The sequence below is a fragment of the Lissotriton helveticus genome, chromosome 5_1 (assembly GCF_964261635.1).
Source record: "Lissotriton helveticus chromosome 5_1, aLisHel1.1, whole genome shotgun sequence".
In the NCBI taxonomy this organism is placed as follows: Eukaryota; Metazoa; Chordata; class Amphibia; order Caudata; family Salamandridae; genus Lissotriton; species Lissotriton helveticus.
Window position 1 is genome coordinate 1,584,608,345 of NC_136065.1, and position 23,017 is coordinate 1,584,631,361.

General features: G+C 48.8%; 1 protein-coding gene across 1 annotated transcript in view; it reads left to right on the forward strand.

Annotated features, from left to right (window-relative positions):
- The window catches only part of LOC144755621 (uncharacterized), a 589,384-nt gene extending 574,763 nt beyond the window's left edge, over positions 1-14,621 (forward strand). The window contains exon 8 of the mRNA XM_078644742.1: positions 14,224-14,621. Coding sequence (XP_078500868.1) covers positions 14,224-14,232 — 9 coding nt within the window. The 3' untranslated portion in view covers positions 14,233-14,621. The remainder of the gene's footprint in view (positions 1-14,223) is intronic.
- Positions 14,622-23,017: the final 8,396 nt, after the last annotated feature.

Below are 23,017 nucleotides of genomic sequence, written 5' to 3' on the forward strand. Positions count from 1 at the left end.
CAGAAACACCATACTGTTACACTACTCTCAGCTTGCTTAATACAATTTGAATTTTGAAACAGCTCCCTAACTAATCTCATTACTGGGAGCAGAGGAGGACACTGGAGGACCTCTGAATGTGATACTGGGTGGTAGGATTGTATTGTGCAGCACAGACTTTGGCCCGACTCACTTGAGTCCCCTGGAGGCTGAAAGTGAAGGGAGGTGGCCACTGGCCAGGCAGCAGGCCTCCTTTAATGTCAGCCCTCATTCAGGCAACACAAGCACGGATTCATTCCCCTGCAGAGACCTTGCCGGTTGGAGATTCACTCCCAGATTGCAGATCCCACCCTGGATCGACCAAATTGATCCATCTCCGGATCCACTGACCGATCGACTTCCCTGTCGACTAGATTTACACCATTGTTGTCTTCCAACCATCGGATTCCTTTGAACCACGGACCAGGCGCTACACTCGCGCTGTTTACGCACTGCACCTTACCCAAGTCCTGATGATGATCTTGACTTGAAAAGGATCGAAACGCCATCGACCGTCCAGCGCGAACATAGGCGCCCCAGACTATATGGTTCCTAAAACAATACCTGCCTTGCCTTGTCAAAGTCAATTTCAAACAAACGAGGAACCATTTTTGTGTGTCTTTTACTCACTGTATATATTAATCACCAGTCACCTGCATCGCCGTCGCTGATTATTGTCACTTGTGTTGCTACCGTGCCGCTCACTCACTCGCACTGAGCACCAAGTACAATTTGGGTTTTCCTTGATTGTGTTAAATTGCCCTTTGCAGCGCTGCAAAAACTATTTCTTTTGATTTGTGTTTTTTCCCTCTTACTCCTACAATAAATATGATGCCAAGTGCACATAAGTGAAATACCAAAAGAGGCTCCTTATTTCCTTCTGATAATGTTTAACACATATCTTTACTATTTGTCTCCAAGTTATACCAGTTGGGATATTATATGTTAATTGCATACTCATTCAGTCAAAGCCAGACTGTAGTGAAGGATGATCAGGAATCCAGGTAGTTGATGAAGAATATTTATTTAAATAAGATGGTACAGGATAGTAGTACATTATTTAGGTAAAAGTAAAGGAAATAAAAACCTCACCAGGAGCAGGATGGTACCAGCTCAGCCCTAACTCTCAACTGAAATCCAAGACCTCTGTAGAATTTGCATGCATCATCATGATGTCAACATTCTACAGGGCTGGGCAGGAGACTATGGGGAAAGAAGTATGAAGTGCAGTCACTACACATCTTCCCCTTTTACAATATCAACATAAACATAAGGCTTTAACAATGCAGTAAGAAGAAGACACAGTAGAGAAGAATAAGAAAAACACTAAAAGAAAGAATAACAAGAAAAGACCATCAAGAATAAGAATAGGAGAAAGCAATAAAAGCATAAGGTGGAACAGGTATACAACACAAGAACAAAAAACTAGAAAACATGAAAGAAACAATGCTTGGGTGCACTGAGTAGGACAAGAACTAAGCCAGGATGAAAGAAGAAAGATAAGCCAGGATGAAAGAAGGAAGACAAGACATCTTCTCCTTCAACGACAAAATAGGAAAGAGAAAGAGGAAAACAAAATGAAGAATGCACAGAAGGACGTAAAGTAACACGTATAAAAAAAACGTTCAAGATACAGCGAGGCACAGCAGTTGGCCATACTGGAATGGATGCATGAATCAAAGAACGCTGAATAATGAAAATAAAAACAGATAACCAATAAAAGCAAGAAAATTACTCCAGCAGGAGAGCATAAGAGATCTCCAACACATGAAAGTTTTAAGAAGAAGAGTGAGAAAAACCACACCCGAAAGGAGTAATAATCAAGAATAAATTAAAGGTAAACCTTAATTGCCAGGAAAATGTCAGAATGAAAACTTTGCGCAAAATTGAAAGAACCTGGCATAACTATAGAAGAACATTAATTAACAGGTGTTCCGTGCATAGAACCACTGTGAAAACTCAAGAGTGAACATAGTGAATAAATAAGAAAATGCACTAAAAAAAGGCATCGCAAAAAGCATGTAGAATGCAGGCTTAAAGAAAGCATTTACTGAAAGTGAACGCTGCGGAAAACTGTGCCTTTAAGAAACATACTTCAAAGGTAGCAGTAAGGTAACAGATCACGTTGACAGATTAAGTCATTAAAGTACTTGTAAACACTGCCAGTTTGTTTTGAAAACAGATCGTAGTTCACGGAGAACGTGGCAAAACAAGCAGAAAAGCATGAGAATCTTCATGAAGACAGGAAATAAATTACAGCAAGGACTGAAATGCTTGCTTCAAGAAGGTATGTATCAATTACAGCAGGGACTGGCAGTTTAAGGAAGAGGGCGACCGGTGGATTGGTCACTGGAGGGGCTAGCCAGTATGCTTGGGAAAAAAGTATAAGTTGGTTACCTTGTAGTAGCTTGAAATTAAAGGTCCTTGTAGGAAGCAGGTTACCTTGTAGTTGCTTGAAATTAAAGGTACCCCCAACTTGTCGCCAAAATAAGTGTAGTGAAGGATGATCAGGAATCCAGTTAGTTGATGAAAAATATTTAGTTAAATAAGATGGTACAGAATAGTAGTACATTAATTAGGTAAAAGTAAAGGAAATAAAAACCCCATCAGGAGCAGGATGGTACCAGCAAAGCCCTAACTCTCAACTGAAATCCAAGAGCTCTGTAGAATTCTCATACATCATCATGATGTCAACATTCTACTGTGCTGGGCAGGAAACTATGGGGAAAGAAGTATGACGTGCAGTCACTACACAGACCATGTCACAAAACCGGCCACTCACAGTTCCAGCCTCCAGAGGAAACACCCGGTGCTTAGTACTGCCAGTCCGGTGCTGGATCTGACTTTGAAGCAAGTGCTCAATCAGTGACGGCCGAGGCGATGAACATTTTAAGGCAAAACAAGCATTTGCAATGCAATTGGTCTCGCCTTTGGGACCTTATATGTATTTAGCTATGCAGCACATTAGCCTGGGTGCTGTAATATCTACTGTTCTTTAACATGGAGAGAAAGTAAGCACCAAACTGTGGAACACGCCAGGTATGGGAACACATGGAGAGAAATACAGCCCATCAGCGAGAAAATGTATTGTCCAAAGCTCTGTTTTTCATATAAAATAGGCCTGTTTGGTGGTGTTATGAATGAAAATACAAGAGTTGAAAACAAATATTATTGTCTACGGGTACTTGTTGAATACACGTTTCTATGGCCTGCAATCTAGGGAATGCTAAAGTGATTCTGGTATTTTACTGACCTCTGCTGGTCGTTTTCAATCAAGAAAGTTAAATAGAGACAGTTGCCAGAAAAATAAAAAAAGAAAGTCCCTAATTAGAAATCAAATCTGGTATTTTACTGACCTCTACTGGTCATTTTCTATCAAGACAGGTAAATAGAGGCAGTAGAACAGAAATAATAGTCCCTAAGCAAAGGCGGAAACAGACAAGTCCTAGGGCTGATCTCCAGATCCTACAAAGTACATACAACAGATCTTCCACACAGCCCAAGCGCTGTCTAGGCTCTACCTAAAACAGAGCAGCACAACTGATACTAGAGGTGGGTGAGCCACTCAAAACTCGAGCCATATCCAAGGCTCTGGCTCAGTTTCAGGGCCTCCTGGAAGCTTGAGCCCAAAACGAGCCAATAAATAATGTTGTTTCTGCCTTCTGCGGTCACTATACCCTCTTTCACAAACAGTTAAAAGCAAAGTATTCATATTTAAGGTAAAATAGAGAAACAGACACCCATTTGAAACAAGAAAACAGGGGATTAATCCTATCTTCCTCACTTAACTAAATTGTGTGGTCTTTGTCAAATATTTTATTTCCACGATTCTTGCCACATATTAAAGCACCTTCAAGTTCAGAATACAAGCTGTACAAATAATAATTGTGTTTAATTTAAAAGACAATAATGTTTCACTATCTATAAGAATATGGGGGGGGCGTGGCCAAGCAGGCTACGATGCTGGACGTGCTCTGCTGAGGCTCCGCGATCGGGCAAGCATTCCGCCCACTCCACTACGTCGAATCTGGCAACCAAACCGACATCCAGCCGTCGGAACACACGGAGCATTCAATGGTGCTTAACTTCTTCTGAAACAGAGCAGATCTGCGGAGCAAACTGTGCCATCAAGGAACCCAACACTCGGCGGCAAGATGGCGCCCGTCCGCACCTAACCACGAATACAAGAGACCTGGGCCTGAGCTGAGAGGTGAGCTCCGGGGCGCAGACTGTGGGACCAGCGAGACCGGGATCTGGAGGTGCGGAGAAGACAGCACACCCGAACGCCGGTAGCGGCCGATGGGGGACCAGGAAAAACGTCAGATACCAAGCTAGTGCCTGGAGACGGCCTACCGCACAAGACACAGCGGACAGGAACCGAGGTGCGACTCACACAGTGCGCAGCCGAACAGTGCCAGGAGGAACTCACCGGACAGCGGAGGCCCAGAGACACCGGAACAACTTCCACCCACAGGCCGCCAAGGACTGGAGAACTGCTTGTCCCAAGATCGCATGACCCTAACATGGCGCCCGATGAATGCAGCAGCTGACCCGGGGGGAGCAGAAGTCCAGGCCCGTTGGGAGCGGGTTGCACAGGCTCAGAGACGGTGAGTGGCGGGTCCTCCCTTTAAGTTGCCCAGTGCACGGGGCGAGCACGTATGACAAACCCCCCGCCGCTACGCATTGTACCCAGCACAAACACTGCCTGACCCTAAGATGGAGTACCTGTGTCCAACTCAGCGCCCGCTCTGATGCTGGGCCGGAAAACAAACCATCAGCCGTGGTGAGAGCAGCATACGCCTCCTCAATGCACTCTTCGCTACCGGTGGCGTGCCCACCTCCAACCCCACATCACACCGGAGGGCCGCTCACCACTGGGCCCGCCTGACCCCATGAGATGCCTGGCGACCGCAGCAGCGGACGGGGGAGGTGAGAGGGGCCTGCGCCCACTGTGGATGCACCATACAGGCCAAAAGAAGCTGATCCACACTGCACCAGCATTGGCGCTTGGCCGGAGGTCGGCGTCCTCGGGGAGGGCACACGATCCAGCAGCCGGGGCAACCACCGTTTATCGAAGTACCAGTGTGGAGCAGAGTACACCCCGCCCCCCTCTCAGAGGGACAGGGGCTCGGCCGTGCGCCTCTCAGAACCCAGCATCACATCAGCCCACATGGGAGGCGGCACCCCAGGTGGCACAATAGGAAAGCCCAAAGCACACAAAACTCGACTGTGCCAGAGACGGTGCCGGAAAATATGCAGCATCCCCGGGCCAGACCCAAGATCGCCGCGACCCCGTCCAACCCATCCATATAAGACAAGCTTGACCAAGTATTAGCGGCTATTGAACTCTCCAGGGTGTGTATGGAGGAACGACTCGGCACCCTAACAAGCAACATAAGCCTTATCAGGGATGACCATTGAAAACTGTCCGGCAAGGTGAACGAGGGGGAGGAGATTGTGGCTGACCTGCAGCCCACAGTCAAGGCACAACAGACAACATTCCAAACTGTCTTGACCCGCCTAACCACTACGGAGGAGCGAGTGGAGGATCTGGAGGGGCGCTCGAGGCGCTGTAATATCCGGGTGCTGGGGCTACCAGAAGGAATTGAAGGATCAGATCCGGAGGGGCACATGGAGGCGTGGGTGAAATCCTTCACTCCAACTACCGACCAATCGGCCTTCTTCTCCATTGAGCCTGCTCACAGGGTCCCAGCGCGCAGGCCTTAGCCCGGGGCACCCCCTACCCGATGTTGGTGAAATTTCTCCTCTTTCGAGACCGCGACGCGGTGCTCAGAGCCGCCAGAAAATCGGGCCCCCTCTGAGTCAAAAACAAACAGATGCAGGGGGATGCACACAGCCAGGAAATGCTATGCGATTTATGCATATGTTAAACGCCAACAAGCGCAGATCATCTCCCTACAAGAGACCCACCTCACGCGTGAGGAACTGGGCAAACTGCAGAAGAAATGGCAGGGCACATTCTGTGCCACGACCTACTCTGCATTCGTGTGAGGAACGCTGATCTGGATTCGGCCGGGAGTTCCCTTTCACAAAACCGTCAGGAAGGTAGATCCAGAGGGACGCTACACACTACTGGAGGGGTTATTGGATGGATAGCCCATCCTCATAGGCAGCATATCCGCCCCCAACATAGATCAGTCACCTTTCTGGGGGACCTTAACAAGCAACCTGGCGCGGTTTACTTCCTCACCGTGGATTTTAGGAGGGGATTACAACTGCTCCCTAGATCTTGCACTGGATAGATCCCACCCCCCTGCCAAACACTCCCCAGCCCACACACATACAGTCACACTTCGAGCATGGGCCACCCACTCGTCCTTAACAGATGCATGGCGACACACACCCGACTACCAAATCTATTAATTCCATTCTATCCACCACAACTTACGAGTTTGTTTAGACTGCTTCATGTGCACACAGTCTATCCTTCCACTCATTCGACACTCGGACTACTAGGGCAGGGTCATATCAGACCATGACGCCCATGCCGTGACTCTCACACGGCGCCCACCCATGCCACCGATTCCTACATGGCACCTCCCAAGGGACTGCCTCACAGACCTGGTGTTTCAACACGAGCAGTCAGAAACCATCCAACACTATTTCACCGAAAACACGGGCATTACACCAGCTAGATCTCTCGAGTGGGACGCCTTTAAGTTAGTGTTACGGGGAGCATGCATCTGGCAAATTACAGGAGTGAGGTAAACACTGAAGAGGGCGGTACAAACCACAGAACAACAAGTGGCGCATTTATCTAAGGCAGCGGACCAACAGGAGCTCCCTCCCGTGCAAATAGCGGAAGTCAAAACCAACTACCAGGAGGCGTGTGCCAACCTCCGGCGATATAATTTTTGTGCATACACCACCAGAGCCCACAATGAAGGGAACCGTGCCGGCACCCTACTAGCTTGGCTCATTAGACAAGACACGCAAGCGCAACCGATCCCGAGCATCCGAAATACCGTTGGGGAGGTGGTATACACGCAAGCGGACATTCTATCATCCTTTCACGACTACTACACCACACTATACAAGAAGCCGATCCCGGACAGGGGGGGAACATATTTGTAGTATGCTGGCAAGAGGTGTGCGAGCATTGAGGCATTCGGTAGGGAGGCCGTACACATAGCGTGTCCCTATATGCGGATGATCTCATCTATGTCGGGGACATCACACCTCACTACTCTCTGGACCACGCTCGCAGAATTCGCGAAAGCTACTGGGCTGAAGGTGAATTGGGATAAATCCTCCATCTATCCCCTGCACCCTAATACACCCCACAGAGAAATTGGGCTGGGAGATGCCACACTAGCATGGACAGGGGATCCCCCGCGATACTTGGGTGTCAGACTCTACCACATACCTCAGGACCTCCTGGAGGGCAACCACTACTGAGCCCTTTGAGGGGTTAAAAGCCAAATCAACTTCAGGCGGATGCTACCCATATCTCCAATAGGAAGGGTGGCACTATCCAAAATGAATATGGTACCCCGGCTCTTTTATTACTTTGCCAACGTCCCGGTCATCCCACCAAGCTCCTTTTTCCGAGAGCTAAACTCATTACTAATCTCCCTGATCTGGGGGAAGGACAGACGCAGAATAGCCCTATCAGCCCTGCAAGTGCCCCGTGATGAGGGTGGGATGGGCGCCCTGTCCTTTGAAGCCTATTTTCTGGCAGCAAAGCTGCAGTGGCTGTTGCGCTGGATAGCGCATCGCAACCTCGGAGAGATGGACACCCAGGCGGGACAGGTAGCAGTCCCGGAACTAACCCGAATACTCCTCCCAAGGACCAAACCCAACCCTGCTCATCCGCTGTTGGTCAAAGTGGCCAGATCCTGCACCCTACGGATTCACCGTCTGTCCAAGGGGACACCCATGTATTCCCCATTACTGCCGCTAGTAGGCCTCCCCAAGGGACACGGGTACTACACCACAAAAAAGTGTCCCGTAACCAAAGAATTAAAAATGTACAGTTCAGCGTGCTGCACCATACTTATCTCACGCCGACTTAAGCGCTTCTACGCGACGTCACACTTTGACCGCCTCGCTGCCACACTCCTGACGCCCCATTCATCCACATGTTTTGGACATTCCCCACAATACAAGCCTTTTGGGCAACTGTACACACCAGAATACAAAAAGTCACAGGTCTGACAGAATTCCACACGTGTAAAGCATGTGCCCTTGGCATTTTTAAGCGCCAGAAGTAAAAAAAGGTAGAAACCTAATTTGCAATGTTGGCCGTACTCCTAGCATAGCGTAGTATAGCAATGCACTGGCTCTCACCAGGGGGCCACCCAATAGCAGTATGTGGGGGGCGATAAAGAAATGGGGTACGGCCGAAGAAGATATCAGGCAGGAGGAAGCTCACGGTATGCTCTTAGTACCAAGCCAGACCCTTGGCTCTGCGCACCCTGGTAATTTGTTTGATTTCCCACCTCGAACTGCTACCCCACACAGGGCACACAAGTGAGTAACTAGAGTTTTCCCCAACTGACACTATATGTGGCCTCACCTAACAAGGGGGCTGTGCCAATTCAATGACGCACAGAGAGAGTAAAAGAACAGCTGTGAAATGACCTTGATGACATGCGTAAATGGTTTTAACTTGCAGTGATGCAGAAAATATTCTGATATGCATTAGGAGGGAGGAAATAGGGCCTGCAATTACAAAATGTTAAATATGTTCCTGCAATCCATCACTTACCCACCAGTGTCCAATCTCATTCCCCTTTACAAAATACACAAAGGAAATGTTCCACCTTCATATGACCAGGTGGCAGCATTTCTATATCTGGCCAGGCAATGGCATTCCATTCCCTACAACTACCCGCATCACCATCTGTCACCATGCACAGAGGGCGTAGTCTGTCTTATTTCTCCATGACTGATGTTGTCTAAATGAAAGAAGGATTTAGGTTTATCTCGGACTCACTGCCCTACAATCCTGCACTGCCCTGATGCCCTGTCTGGAAAGTGACTGGGCTGCTGATTTTGCTGGCCCTGGGGGCTTATTTTGCAGCAATGCGGCAAAATCGGTCCCCAGTAAATAAACCGGTCTCCACCCTCGTAGCCTGAGCCTCATAAGGAAATGCCCGGTGGGGCAGGTCCGGCCGTGGTGCACAGTGCCGTGCTGAAGGGGCCCTCTTGCACCCAGAGGCCCCACGCACTGCGATGTCGATGGAGGCTGTTGTTACGCCACAGCGTTTCACACCTTCCTCATAGTATTCCCGAAATAATCAACTTCACGCACTTCGAATTTGCATTTCTCAACTCCAAAAGACAATCCTGACTGCTCTAGTCTTTCCAACATGTACTCCAACACACTATCATGTTCTCCGACATCAGAACGCCATACAAGAATATCATCCTGAAGGCACAGGACATTGTCTAATTCACACAACTCTTGCTGCATTACTCTCTGGAAAATGGCAGGTGCAAAGCAAGTCCAAATGGAATGCGTACAAACTGAGATGCTCCATGTGGAGTTTTAAATGAAGTCAAATGTTTTGATTTCAGATGTAGTCGTACCTGATGAAAGGCATTTAACAATTCTAATGTGAAGAAACACTTGGCCCCCCTCAGTTCATAAACACCTCGTTAATATGGGGTAAAGGATGGCAATTAATCCACATACACTAATTGAGATACCTAAGGTACACACACGCACAAGTAATTTACCATGTCACTTGATTGCCAACACAACAGGACTCGTATGACCCAACAGGTTCTATGATACCCCACTCACACAATCTGTTTAATTCCTCTGTCACTTTGAACACACGATGATGATGGTACATAATAGTACTTTTCCTCTCTGGACTACAAATAGTTTACCTTTAACCTTTCTGTTTTTAATTTCCAAACGGGTCGTAAAGTATCCCATAACTGGCAATTTACCATCATTGTGCCCTTTAAGCTCAACATCAGCAGGTTTCAGTTCACAATGGCCCAGGTCTGCCCATACCGACTGGTTTATCAAAGTGTGTGCCGAACAGGAACCCGACCACATTTGGATTAGTTTATCATTCATTTTTACATCACATTTTGGTTGTGAATAACCTGCCCCACTCACTTCTGGGGACTTAACATCACCCACCTCCATCACTTCCACCACATGAACATTGCCCTTCACAGGTACCTCTTCCTCTTGATAGTTGACCCAACTTACTCTCTGTTCCTAGTTCTTTTTTCCACCCATCATGCAAACCCTGGAAACATGTCCAATTTTTCTTGCATTTCTAACATCTAGCCTTAGCAGCAGGACATGAATTAGATTCAGCCAGGTGTTTCGAGCTACCACACCAGTAACAGTACTTATTTTTATCATCCGTATGTAAACGTGCTCAACTGGAAATTCAGATTTTCTTATTACCCTGTGAAGGTGACATTGGTAATAAACTCACATCATTCACATCTTAATTTCTCCACTTGTCATCGGCTTGTCCTTCATTTAATTCCTTTTCATATCTTCCAAAGAAGGATCTTTCAACCGCAATAACTTTTCCTGTGTTTTCATGTTGTTGGTTCTGTTTATCATTTGATCCCCGATAATTTCTTGTAAATCCCTTCAAAACTACAGAACCTGCACTTATTATAGATACCTTTTGCCATGGAGTAGTTCATTGTTAATGTACCCAAGGACCAAGTCCTATTTCTATCTTTATTGGCAGTGGTTGGCAACTGCCGCCCCAGTTCTAGGGTTCTGGAATCCTCCCCACTCTGTGAATGGGCAACCAGTAATAAAGGGCATAGCAGTAAGGTCAAAGTAAAGAGACATAAACACGTGTCAGCTGACAGAGAGAGGTAGGGACACAAACCCACACAAAGAGAGAGGTATGAAAACCTAGCAGTAGCCAGAAATAGAAATAGAGGAAGGACACATAACAGTGCACAGAGTGGTAAGGATTCCAACAAAGATCAAGACAGAGGAAAGGACCCGTCAGAACAGACATAGAGGCAAGGGCACCCACAAAAAAACAAGAGAGAGAGGAAAGGAAACATGACAGCAGAGAGAGAGGTAAGTACCCATGATAGTGGGCAGGGAGGTCAGGAAGCTCATATAGACCGAGATAGAGGAAAGGGTCTATCTCAACAGACAGGGAGGTAAGGGCACTCACAAAACCCAAGAGAAAGGTAAGAACATATCACAATAGACAGTAAGGTAGGGACACTCACTCAAACCAAACGAGAGGACAGGACACATGAGAGTGGGCAAGGAGGCAATGACACTGATTAGAAGCAAGTGAGAGGAAAGGACACATGATAGTGCACAGAGAGTTGATTGGACAAGAATGAGAGAGAGGTAAACAGAGGAAATAGAGATCAGCACACCTCAGCTGAGAAAGACTGCAAAGTAAAGCCAGTCTACCCTTTCCACACTTGACTCTCAAGGTAGGGAGGGTGAGCAGTTATAGTTTTCACAGTTAGGCAGTGTGGGAGACAAGAATTCACCAGTCATCAAATGAACACAATTCTGTATTGTCCAGCTCTGTGCTTATATTTTAGTTAAAGGAAAATACTTTAATCAAACAGCAAAATAAATGTTAAACAGTTCAGTAGGTTTCTCAGTTACATGGTTGTAATCTTATTTATAATCTTTAGTGAAGCTCACACCTCTTCCAGTACCCACCCTCTCCCTGATTTCCTGTATACTGTACCTTGTATATAAAACTCTTTCTCAATAAAATGCACTTGAAATAAAAAAAAAAGTTCTCCAGTAGCTGAAGCCTCTGGAGGATAGCAAGGGCATGGGCATTGGTTAATGCTAAATTACTACCCTGTGGCACGCTGTTCACAGATTTCAGTGTTTAGAATAGTCTTGATGGTAATTATTTTTACATTTACTGAATTTGTTCTGGGTGCACAGGGTGAGTGCACTGAAACCAGCACCCCTAATAACTGCACCAACCTGTGGACATCTATCCCAGACACCCACTGTTTGGCGCAACCTTTTTTTTTAAATGTTCCAAATTTACTTTTTGTTTAAAAAGGAGTAATTTGACTCTTTAATTCATATGTATAAAAAAGGGATTGTTTCACACAGAAGTAGAAATATTTGAATTTATTCAACAAAATCTGATTGTATTCACCCTCCCAAAAAAATATTAATGCATTGCCATGCTCCATATTGTACACATATTCATATTCCAATTGATATTTCAACAGTCACTCAAAATGGATCCCACTGGTCTCAGTACCCAGACTCTCACAACGCATAGAGCCCTACTAACTATCATCCATGTGTTACACATTCACTGCACATATATGCACTCACTACGTGTACAGAATACAAGCGTGAGGTCAGAGGTTCACATTAAACTGAACTTTACACAATAGACCACACTGTCTCCTGACACAGTGAAAAAGGTCTGGTCACGCTAAAGATTCACATCAGCTCAGTACCTGTCGCCAAAGCTTCACGTGACTTTCCCAGGGTAAGGACGGTAGCCCTGTGTCTGCTAAGCCGGCATGCTTGGCTTGCCTCTCCAGCTCACAGAAGAAGTTCTGGGACTCGTGTTTCCAGGCACACGTGTGGCCTCTGCGCACATGCTAGATTAGTGTGATCAGGATACCAGTTTCACAGCTGCATTCAGGGATCCGGGCCCAGGTACATATGTGAATACGTTGGAAGGACTGGCATGATTATGATGCACACACAAACACACAATTGTCCAATCCGGACAATAGGTGACTCAGGCAAGCGAGTCCTCCCATAAGAAGGTTGGGGCATTGATTAAAAATACACCTAAAAGCCACATAAGTGCACAAGTAGCATTCAGAGGGTGGCAAGGAGCTAAACAGAAGATTACGACACTCGATAAGACTAGGAAACAAGATTTGTTATATAGGGATGTGTTCCAAAGTCGAGTAGACACTGTAGGAAGACGTGAACGGAGAAGTCGAAGTTAGATTATATTAAGGAGACATGAGACTGAGAGGAAAGCTGCGAACATAGGGGCATATTATCAACAACTAGCGATATTTATCGCTAAAGAACCTTAGCTACATTTTTTTTATCGCCAAGCATCGCCGGATTTTATCACAGTGATAACGTGCTAATAGCAACGTTTATCTCCAATGCGATAAAATAACCGGCGATAGCTGCAAAATGCGTGAATATCGCTGAAAAAACAGCGATATTCACGCATCATCGCCAATAGGGTCTTAGCCAGAATATCCACCTCCCATTGGATATAATGGCTAAGAACTGGTCTGACCAGGCGTTAGTTTTTAGCGATATTTGCCTTCTGTGAATACCAAAATGGAGGTAAGTTTAGGATTTTGTCTTGAGTTAGTTCTGTGAATCGGACCCTTTGTCTTTTTTTTCTAGATTTGTGCTCCCTTCTCATAACCCCACCTTTTAGTTTGTCTATTTACCTGGATGGCCTCCTTCTACTGTGTTCTGATTTATGAAATGTTCTTTCTTTCTCTATGTTGCAAATAATTAAGCAAGTTCGAGCAAGTTCCTTACCCCATAGCTCTTCAGGTTGGGAGGGGTCTCCATTCAGCTCCCTTCTCCTTTCTGGAGAGAGCTCCCTGCACGCGGCTCACGTTCTTGGTGTGTGAAATCTTCCCCTTGGCCTTCAGTTTTGGAGTGAGTTGCATTGCTCATCTAATTTATGGAATTAACTCGGCTGTGTGTCTATTTTCGGGGGTGGCCTCCGTTCTTCTATGTTGACTTTTCTAGAGCGAGGTCTCTTCCGCATGTTCACATTTCTGAAGTCACTCCTCCCCCTCTTTCCTCCAGCAGAGCTCGAGCTCCCCTCCTCTGTCTTTTAGCGGTCTGCTTTACATTATGTGCACTCCTTGCCGCCTGCCTCCCGCATCCCGCCGCCTTCTCTTTTCATGGGGGTTGGTCCCCAGACACTGGGCCATATTATCAAGAAAGGGCGATACATTATCGCTGCTTTTATCGGCAGGAAACTGCCGCTAAAGCGGCGATAATGGGCTTGATAATATGCCCTTGTGAATTCCCATAGAAGCCCAGGTTCTGGTGTTAACCTGGGCTTCTATGGGAATTCACAAGGGTATATTATCAAGCCCATTATCGCCGCTTTAGCGGCAGTTTCCTGCCGATAAAAGCGGCGATAATGTATCGCCCGTTCGTGATAATATGGCCCACTGTCTTTTCTAGAGGGGACTTTTACTGATGTGTTCTGATGTGTCCTTTCCCCTTAGGAGTTCTGAGAAACCAGCACCAGGAGGAGGAGCCTGACTCCGGAACTGCAGCACTTTCACCTCAGCACTTCCTGACCAGTTTCACCACCCTTTCTGCACGGGCCACTCCAAATACTGGAATTAAAGAACGAACTGACAAAGCTAACTGTCCTCTGAGGCTGCTCATCTCAGCCCAGAGAACACCGGACATCGGAGAATGTTAAAAGACTGGTGCACCGAATCTAGCACCTATGGAAATGTTTACATTAGACTCACCTGCGCCCAAAATACTCAGAAGTCACTGACACAAGTGTCTAATCTATCTCTTTGTTGGTACCCCGTGGCCCAGCTCAGCTTTTTTGCAATTATAAAGTGAAAACAAATGATGGAAACTCAAATAAAAAGAATTTGTAAAAATATATTTCAAGTCTCCTTGAATGGGGACAAGTTTGGAGTAGACCGATTAAAAGTGTTTACAAACTGAAAACATGTCTTATGAAAAAAACCTAAGGGTCACTATTAACAAACATCTGCTTATCTGGGGAAGGTGTTTTGATGTTCTGTTTGTTTTTTCCCTGGCTGAGGTAGAACTCAAAACAGTATATTAAGATGCCCAGACACCAGAGCCTTCGTATATTGTGCAACTTACGATTAACCTTAAAAGTTACTACACTAAGAGTCAAAAGACGGAGTAAGGGATGCGATGCCTTCTGGGCTGTTGGGTGTTAGGTTGCAGCTACAGGCAACTTTAGCCGACCTGTGCTGACAGACCTCTTGTGTCTATTACATATCATCTGTTTACAGTGGGCTTTGAGTCACCCCCTAGCTTTTGACTGGATGATGTTGTCTAGCTGAGAAGCCTGCTGTTCATTCAATGTTATGTTGGATTATATAGCGCACTAATCACCGAAAGGGTATCTAGGCACTTGGGCAAGGTGTGTAGGTGTTTGGTCCTAAGGAGCTTATATAAAGAGGCAGGTCTTCAGGTTCTTGCAAAACTCAAGAAATGAGGACGAGGCTCTGATGTTTTGAGGGAGATTGTTCCATGTCTTGGGTGCAATGTATGAGAATAAGCGACCTTCAGTTTTACTTTTGTGGATGGGTGAGTGTGTGCAAGTGAGAGTGAGACTGAGCATATGTGTCTGGTGGGTCAGGGAAAGTGTATTCAGGTGTTCAGGTATTCTGGTCCTATGTTGTGTATGGCTTTGTGTGCGTGAGAAGGTTGAATTGGCTGCGTTTGTGAATATGGACCAGTAAAGCTTCCTGAGGTACGGTGTGATGTGGGTGCAGCGTGGGAGGTCGGGTATCGAGTATGAGTCTTGTGACTGCGTTCTGGATGATCTGAAGTCTGTAGCAGTTGTTTGGAGATTCAGGTGTAGAGAGTGTTGCCATAGTCCAGCCTGCTGATGATGAGTGCTTTGAAGATCATTCGCAGCATGCATAGGATGTGGAAGCAGGAGGTGCTTACTGCATTGGCTTGAGCCATCATGTTGAGCTTTTCATCTAGGATGATCGCTAGATTTCTTGCATGGTCTTTGGGTGTGGGTGTTGGTCCCACCTCCGATGGCCACCAGGTGGAATTCCATAGCGAGGTCTTGTTGCCGAAGACCAGTACTTCCGTCTTGTGGGAGTTGAGCTTCAGGCAACTAGTTCATATCCAGTCTGGTACCATGGTCATGCAGTTGGTAAAGTAGGTTCTGGCTGTAGATGTGGTGGGGGCATTAGTCTGTTGGGGCCCCTGAGTGGATGTTGTGCATGATTGTTGTTATGTCCTTTCTGGAGAGAGTGGTCCATTCACTCAGGTGGCCATCTTGGTTGGTGGTGGCTATGTTCGCAATGAGTTTTCTTGGTTTGGGTTGGTGTGGGAAGTTGCTATAGATATTTTAGAATTTGCTGTGGAAGAAGTTGGATAGGTTGTTGCAGAGTTGTTAGGAGGCAGCAATGCTGTTGACAGTGGCTGGGGTGAGGCGAAATCCTTGACAATTGAAAAGATCCCTTTGCAGCTGTTGGAGCTTCCTTCAATGTGGTCCACTAGTGCTTAATTCTTGGTGTCTTTAATTTGCTGGTGATAGCGCCTGACTACAGCCTTGTAAGTGGTTCTGTCAGTGGTGTTGTGGCTGTCTCGCCATCTCCTTTCTAGCTGTTTACAGTGTTGTTTAATGTCTCTGAGGTATTCTGTGTACTAGCTGGCCTGCTTGTTTGATCTTCTTTGCTTGATAGGTTTGATGAGTGCAAGGGAGTCTATGCAGTTCTTGATCCAGTTGTTGAAGTTGTTGAAGTCCTAATCAAGGTTGTTTTGGGGGCTAGGCTAATCAGTGTTGAGGAAGCTGAGCCAGTCCGCCTCTGAGATTTTGCCCCAGCTGCGGCTTGGAGTGCTGAATCTGGTAGGAATGCTGACTTGAGGTGTGCATATTTGGAAATGGCTGATGGAGTGATCAGGCCATGTGAGCTGTGTTGTGGAGTTGTATTTGATGCTGTCACTTGTGGTGAAGATAGGGTCAAGTGTGTGTCCTGCAGTGTGTGTTGGTTCTGTGATGAGCTGTGTTAGTCCAATGTTGCTCAAACTTTTGAGGAGTGCTCTGACGCAGGGGTCGTTTTGATCTTCCTAGTGAAAGTTGAGGTCACTGAGGGTAATGTAGGTTCTGGAGCCGATGATGAGTGGCACAACAAAGTCGGTGATGAGGTTGGTAAAGGTTGCTCGTGGTCCGGGTGGTTGATAGGCGAGGGGTCTGTTCAGGGTACATTTTCTGGAGCTTTGCAGAAGTACAAGTGTTCCATGAATGGGGCGGCATTCTATGTAGTTTGTGCATTTGATGGATTCCTTGGAGATGATAGTCAGTCCTCCTCCTAGCTTGTGAAGGCAGTCCTGTCAAGCGATCTTGTAGCTCGCTGGGATTGCTGCAGTGATGTTGGGAGCCGATCAGAGGTTGAGACAAGTTTCTGTAATGAAGACGTTGTTGGGTGCATTGCTACTCAGAAGCTCCTATATTTCGGTTGTGTGTTTGCTGTGTGATTGTGTGTTGAGAATAATGCATGGGAGTCGGTGTTGAGGCACAGGTTTGCTGTGGTGTGTGGTGTATGGTGGGAGTGTAGGCGTTTGTGGTGCTTGTGTGGTGTGTGTGTTGGGAAGGGGTGTTGAGGGCATTGTTAGTATTTGCTTGGGGGATGTGGGTGGGGGGCTGCTGGAGAACCAGCAGAGGGTACAGGTGAAAGCCCCTACCATGGTGTTAGGTGCGGTGTGGCAGCAGTTGGAAGAATGGCATCTAGTGTCTAGTGACCTAACAAATCCTGCAGAGTCTCACTGTGCGGTGATTGAACCTGGGTTACAATTGCAGGGTGCTGTCCAGACACAGATGGACTTGCCTTTAGTGCGCTCTATGTGAGCATCCGCTGCGCAAGTCCATCGCGTGTCCATTTTGCAGCAGTCATCAAGTAGGTACTGGGAGGGGTAAGGGTCCAGGGTGCCATGATATAATTTCCTGTGCTAATGGGTGATGGGAATTGAAGTCCTTTTGTTTGGCTTCTTCTTCTTTAAAAGACGGTTTTGGCGGGAAAACCAGTAAGTTCACTTCCTGTTCAGATAGATGATGCTAAATTCAGTGATGTCACTTCCCATGCAGGTGGCTGATGGGAGATCCAGTGATGTCACTGCCTGTGCTGATGTGTGGTGGGAAATGAAGTCCTCTTGCTTGGCTTGTTCTTTTAAAAGGCAATGGCTCACCTTTCTAGTCTTGTATTTGTCTTGCCCAGTAGCACTTTTGTCTTACAGCGTTTTGAATGAATTGTATACTTCCACTGCTACCCTGGGGGGACTCTTTTTGTAATTACCTAGCACCACTCCATGGGAGTGCATGTATTTTTAAGTGCTCCCTCCACAACTTTCTTTATTTGTCGAGCGGTAGGTATCTGAAGCACAGTCTCTGGAGGCTAGAGATGCCAGGGCCGGGATCACACCCTCTCCGTTCACCTCCAGCCAATCCCACACACCCTCTGGAGTGGTAAGGAAAAGTGTATGGTCCGCATAGAGCACCTTCAACTTGGCAGCGTAGAAAAGCATGTAGAGCAGCCACATTGCCTTCAGTTATTTTTTTACCCCCCTTAAGGAGATCTACATCTGCTGCACCTGCCTTGTATATTCCGGAAAAATGCAGATCACATGGTTCTCAAAGGTGGGATCCCCACCTAGCTGGACCGCCTGTAGAGCTGCTTCTCTGGTTCTATAGGTGAGTATTTTTGCAGTGGCTGTGAGCAGAAGGGCTCCCACTGGCAGCTGCGGTGTCAGGGCATGATGAGCTTGTTCAACCACAAATAGAGAGGGCAAAGTGGCAGATGGGAAGGCCTCCCTAATCCAGCGCTCAGGACAGAGTTTGGGTGTCTGTCTCTCCAACCTCTCTGGAAAATCAACAAACCAAAGATCACAGCGCCAGAAGCGACCCTCCGCTACCTCGATTCGGTGCTCCAACGCAGCTGTTTTGGCTGACAGGCTGATCAAAGCAGTCTTCAAGGCAGAGACCTCTTCCTGTAGTTTGGCCACATCCTGTTCAGTGGCCAGTGACCGTTCTGCCACTTTACACAGGTTCACTCTCAGTAGGCCAACGTCCTGGCATCTACATTAGCCTGCAACACTGTGTGAGACGACTCTAAAGCAGCCAGGATCTGTGCCCCAGTGGGATTCTGCGGCACTCCCCTGGTCCCCCACAGGGTCCTCCCATAGATGATCTCCCCTCATACTTGTCCTAGGGTTCATGAACTTGTTCATCCTGGTTTGCTGCACCTCCCGCTGCGGCCTGTCCTTCCCCATTATATTGATGTCCTGAAGAAGAAAAGGAGGGCAATCAGAAGCACTGTACCCCCATCTGCTCAACCACAGGCTTTGCACAAGTGTAGACCGGCAGCAGACCCCACAGGCACCCAAGCATGCATTGCCGGGACGGACGGGGTGACCCACCCACTCCCATACTCCAATTCTACCAGGATATGGCGGGGTGGCCCCAGCCATTTCAACCCCCAAGTCACTCCAACAAGCAATCTCCCCTAGCGAAGGCAACAGCAGGGTCCACGCTCCCACCAAACGACCAACTTCACCGGTAACACCCAGGGAGGGCAAGAGCTAGGGACAGTCTTCGACCAGCTCCAGCCTCACCAGCGGTAGTATGTGTCCTGGTAGGGATGCAAAATGAATTGAAGCAGAGACAGTCCCAGACTGTCCTGGCGCAACCACCAGGCATGAGGAGAGGGCCGGAGGGGGGGGGGGGGGGGGGGGTGGAGGGGAGGATGAAGAAACAGCCCCACGGACCCAAGCATGGAACTCAATCCATCATGGAGGCACCGCAGCAAAGGCAATCCCCACCACATTCACAAGAAGTAGACTCTGGAGGCCTCCACAGCATTTATCGTCTGCTTTTCAGCAGTTCACTAGTCACTTTGGGGATGGGGAGGGGGGGAGTTTGGGGCCCGAGCCCACCACAGTGGGGACGCAGGTGCAATCACCTGCTGGTGCCTTGATTCACACCATGGAGCCGTGTGCCCAGAAGTTAAGTAGGTCCCTCAGTGGGGAGAACACAGGTCTCTGCCGGTGAGAGAGCATGCACCTCACAGCGCCTACTGTGCAGGTGCCTCCAGCCCCCGCCTCCCACACTCAGGCTCCCGGGGGTCATATTTGTGGCTCAGCAAAAACCTCTACCGGTCAGTAGTGGTTCCCGCTGTCGGTCCTCCATTACCCGGACACAGTAACCGCAGGACAGCAATCCTCCGGTAGCACTAGCAAAGGCCTCCTCAAATGTACACCTTTGCCCCCCTTTAACTCTCACACAGGAGTGAGGGAGGGTCCAATCCTCGAAACCAAAGAGACCAAAGCGAGGCCTCGCAGGGGCAGGGGGACCAGTCGCAGATCACCTCAGATCTCTCACTTGGGTATCCCGCTCTGCTGCAGCACTCCTGCAGGGCACATCTCCTAGGTCCGCTCCGTGGTCTGCTGCTCCAGCGCCGCATGCGGAATCACCAGTACCTCTGCATGGCGTCTGCTCAGCTCTCCGGGCATTCCCTGGGTCACTCTGGACCAGCGGGAGTCAGGTGATCCGTATGCCTCGCTCAGCCACACCCCTTCGCTCTAGCCCGCAGCGCCTCAGGCCGCACAGATGCCGCTCATGGCCTGTAGAGTGTGACGGTAAGGCCTACCACGTGGGCTCTATACACTAAAGTAATGGACACAGACTCTGATAGTGGGTTAGCCGGAAAGACCACGAGCGGTCTTCCGCTTGTTTATTTATACCTCGGAGCGAGCCCGCCCCGAGGTTGTGCGTGCATGCGTGCGTGAGAGGATACATTGTATGAGAGAGCCCGAGTGGCTCTCTACATCCCTCCTTTATTTTAGTCCTCTTCAGCCAGCACGTTCTGAAATTCGTGGTCAAGGGGATGACAAGGCAAAGTCCACCAACCGTTGGCTCGGCCTCGGATTAGGCCTTAGACTGTAGCGGCGATTCCTAGTCCATGGCAGTTCGACAACCCCAGCCGGGGCTGTCCTTGGTTCTTCGCTCGCCTCTTCAGCCCTTGCCTGACTCCGCCCGATGTCGGGGCCTGGTGGCATTGGCGGAGTGTCCTCTCGTGGTGGGGTAGGTGCCGGACCAGGAAGACTGTCAAAATTCATATCTTCCGGGTCTCCAGGTTCCGTTCTTCTTGTTCTCAGCTGTCCGGCGGCTGTGTCGGCCACCTTCTTGAAACACGATACATTTCTCGTTACAGTTTGGCCGTCTCTCTTTGCTGTAACCATTGTTCCTTGCATTCGTTCCACTATCCATACTTCGGGTTCAAAGGGAGTCCGAAACTTCCACCCTGGGTGGCGATCTTTGACAATGACCGCGTCCCCTTCTCGGATGGCGGGATCTTTGGCGTGACGGTGCACACTTGCTTTAATGTTCGTAGCTTGTCTCCGGGCCTGTGTGGCCTCGGCGTCTCTCTCTTCCGGCACCCACGTGCTCGCAGTGGGGATGCCATCCCTTGGAGCTCGTTTGAACAGTACATGTGAGGGGGCACATTTCGTTGTTGAGTGGGGCGTCTGACGGTAGGCTCCTAGGGCAGTTTCTGGATCTTCGCCATTGTCTACAGCTATCCTGAGGGCTCTATTTAATGTTCGCATCAACCTCTCCACTTCCCCATTGGCTTGGGGCCACAGCGGGGTGATCTTCCGGTGCCTGATCCGGAGAGCCTCTAGGTATGCCTGGAATTCCCTTCCTTGAAAAGGGGGTCCGTTATCGGACTTGATTTCTTCGGGGAGCCCCATCGTGGCGAACACGCGGTTCAAGACTTTCTTAACCTGCGGGAATGCAGTGGACGCTATGACCTCCACGATTGGGAATTTTGAGAAGGAATCGACCAGCACCAGCATGTGCCGTCCGTCCGGGAAACTGCCAAAGTCAATGCTGAGTTGAGCCCACGGTGCTTGGGGTGCTTCTTCCGTGAGCACGGGTGCTGGGGCAGGCTCACCACCTGTGATCGTGCATGCATGGCAGGACCGTATCATTGCTTCCACCTGGCTGTCCATCGCGGGAAACCACACCTTACTCCTCAAACGGGCCTTTGTCTTAGCCATACCTTGGTGTCCTATGTGGGCTAGGCTCAGGGCCCGTTGCTGGAGACCTTCGGGCATGACGATGAGATGTCCGCGTAGCACCACTCCCTCGTCTCCGACGCTTAGTTCACTGCGTATTTGCCACAGCTGTTGCCTGGCGTGACTCACTTCCGGTCGGAGGCAGGAGGCGCCGTCGAGAAAATGGGCCCAGCGATTTCCCTCGAGGGCCTGTCGACCCTCACCAACGTCTCATCCGCCGCCGTGGCGTCGCCAATCTCCTTGAGAGACATGTTCTCAGGGCACGCTGCCTGCGTGACCATGTGGACGATCTCTTCCACTTCTTCTCCGTCTTCGGCGAGGGACTGTGGCGGGATGACATCAGGATGTCGCGACAGGTAGTCGGCGGGATTGTGCGCTCCTGGCCTGAATACCACCTTGAATCTGTAGCCCTGCAGCTGAACAGCCCATCGTTCGATGCGCGGGGGAGATAGTCGTGACGTCCCCGCGAAGAGGGGCAGAAGGGGCTTGTGGTCTGTGACCACCGTGAATTCCTGTCCGCAGAGGTAGAGATGAAAATGCTGGCACGCCCATTTGATGGCCAGGGCTTCTCTCTCAATTTGGGCGTATCTGGTCTCAGTGTCTGACAGGGCCTTGCTGGCATATGCGACCGGTTTCCACTCTTCAGGTCCGTACTCTTGCAGCAGAACGGCTCCTAACCCTACTGGACTGGCGTCGACGATCAATTCGGTCCGCCTGCGGGGCTGGAAGTAGGCCATGGTGGTGTTGTCCAAAAGACTGGCCTTGATGGTCTGGAACGCTTTGTTAGCGGCTGCAGTCCAGTCCCATTTCTGATCAGCACGAGTGAGGGCTCGGAGGGGTTCCGCGATGGCAGCTAGGTTCGGGATGAACCTGCCGCAGTACGTGGCCATGCCCAAGAAGCTGCGGACTTCAGTTTGACTCCGTGGGGTGCTGGCTGCTTTGATGGCCTCCGCCTTCTTGGGATCAACTTTCAGGCCTTCCCTCGTAAACGTGTATCCAAAGAAATCCACGGACTCTTGATAGAATGCGCATTTGGCTCGGTGTAAGGTCAGGCCGCTATCGGCGAGTCTTTGCAGGGTCGCCCTCAAGTTTGCATGGTGTTCTTCGAGGGTCGTGGAGTACACCAGGATGTCATCACTCAGGTTGATCACCCCCCGTAGGCCGGATAGCACCTCGCGAATGGCGTTTTGAAAGACTTCGGCTGCCGAT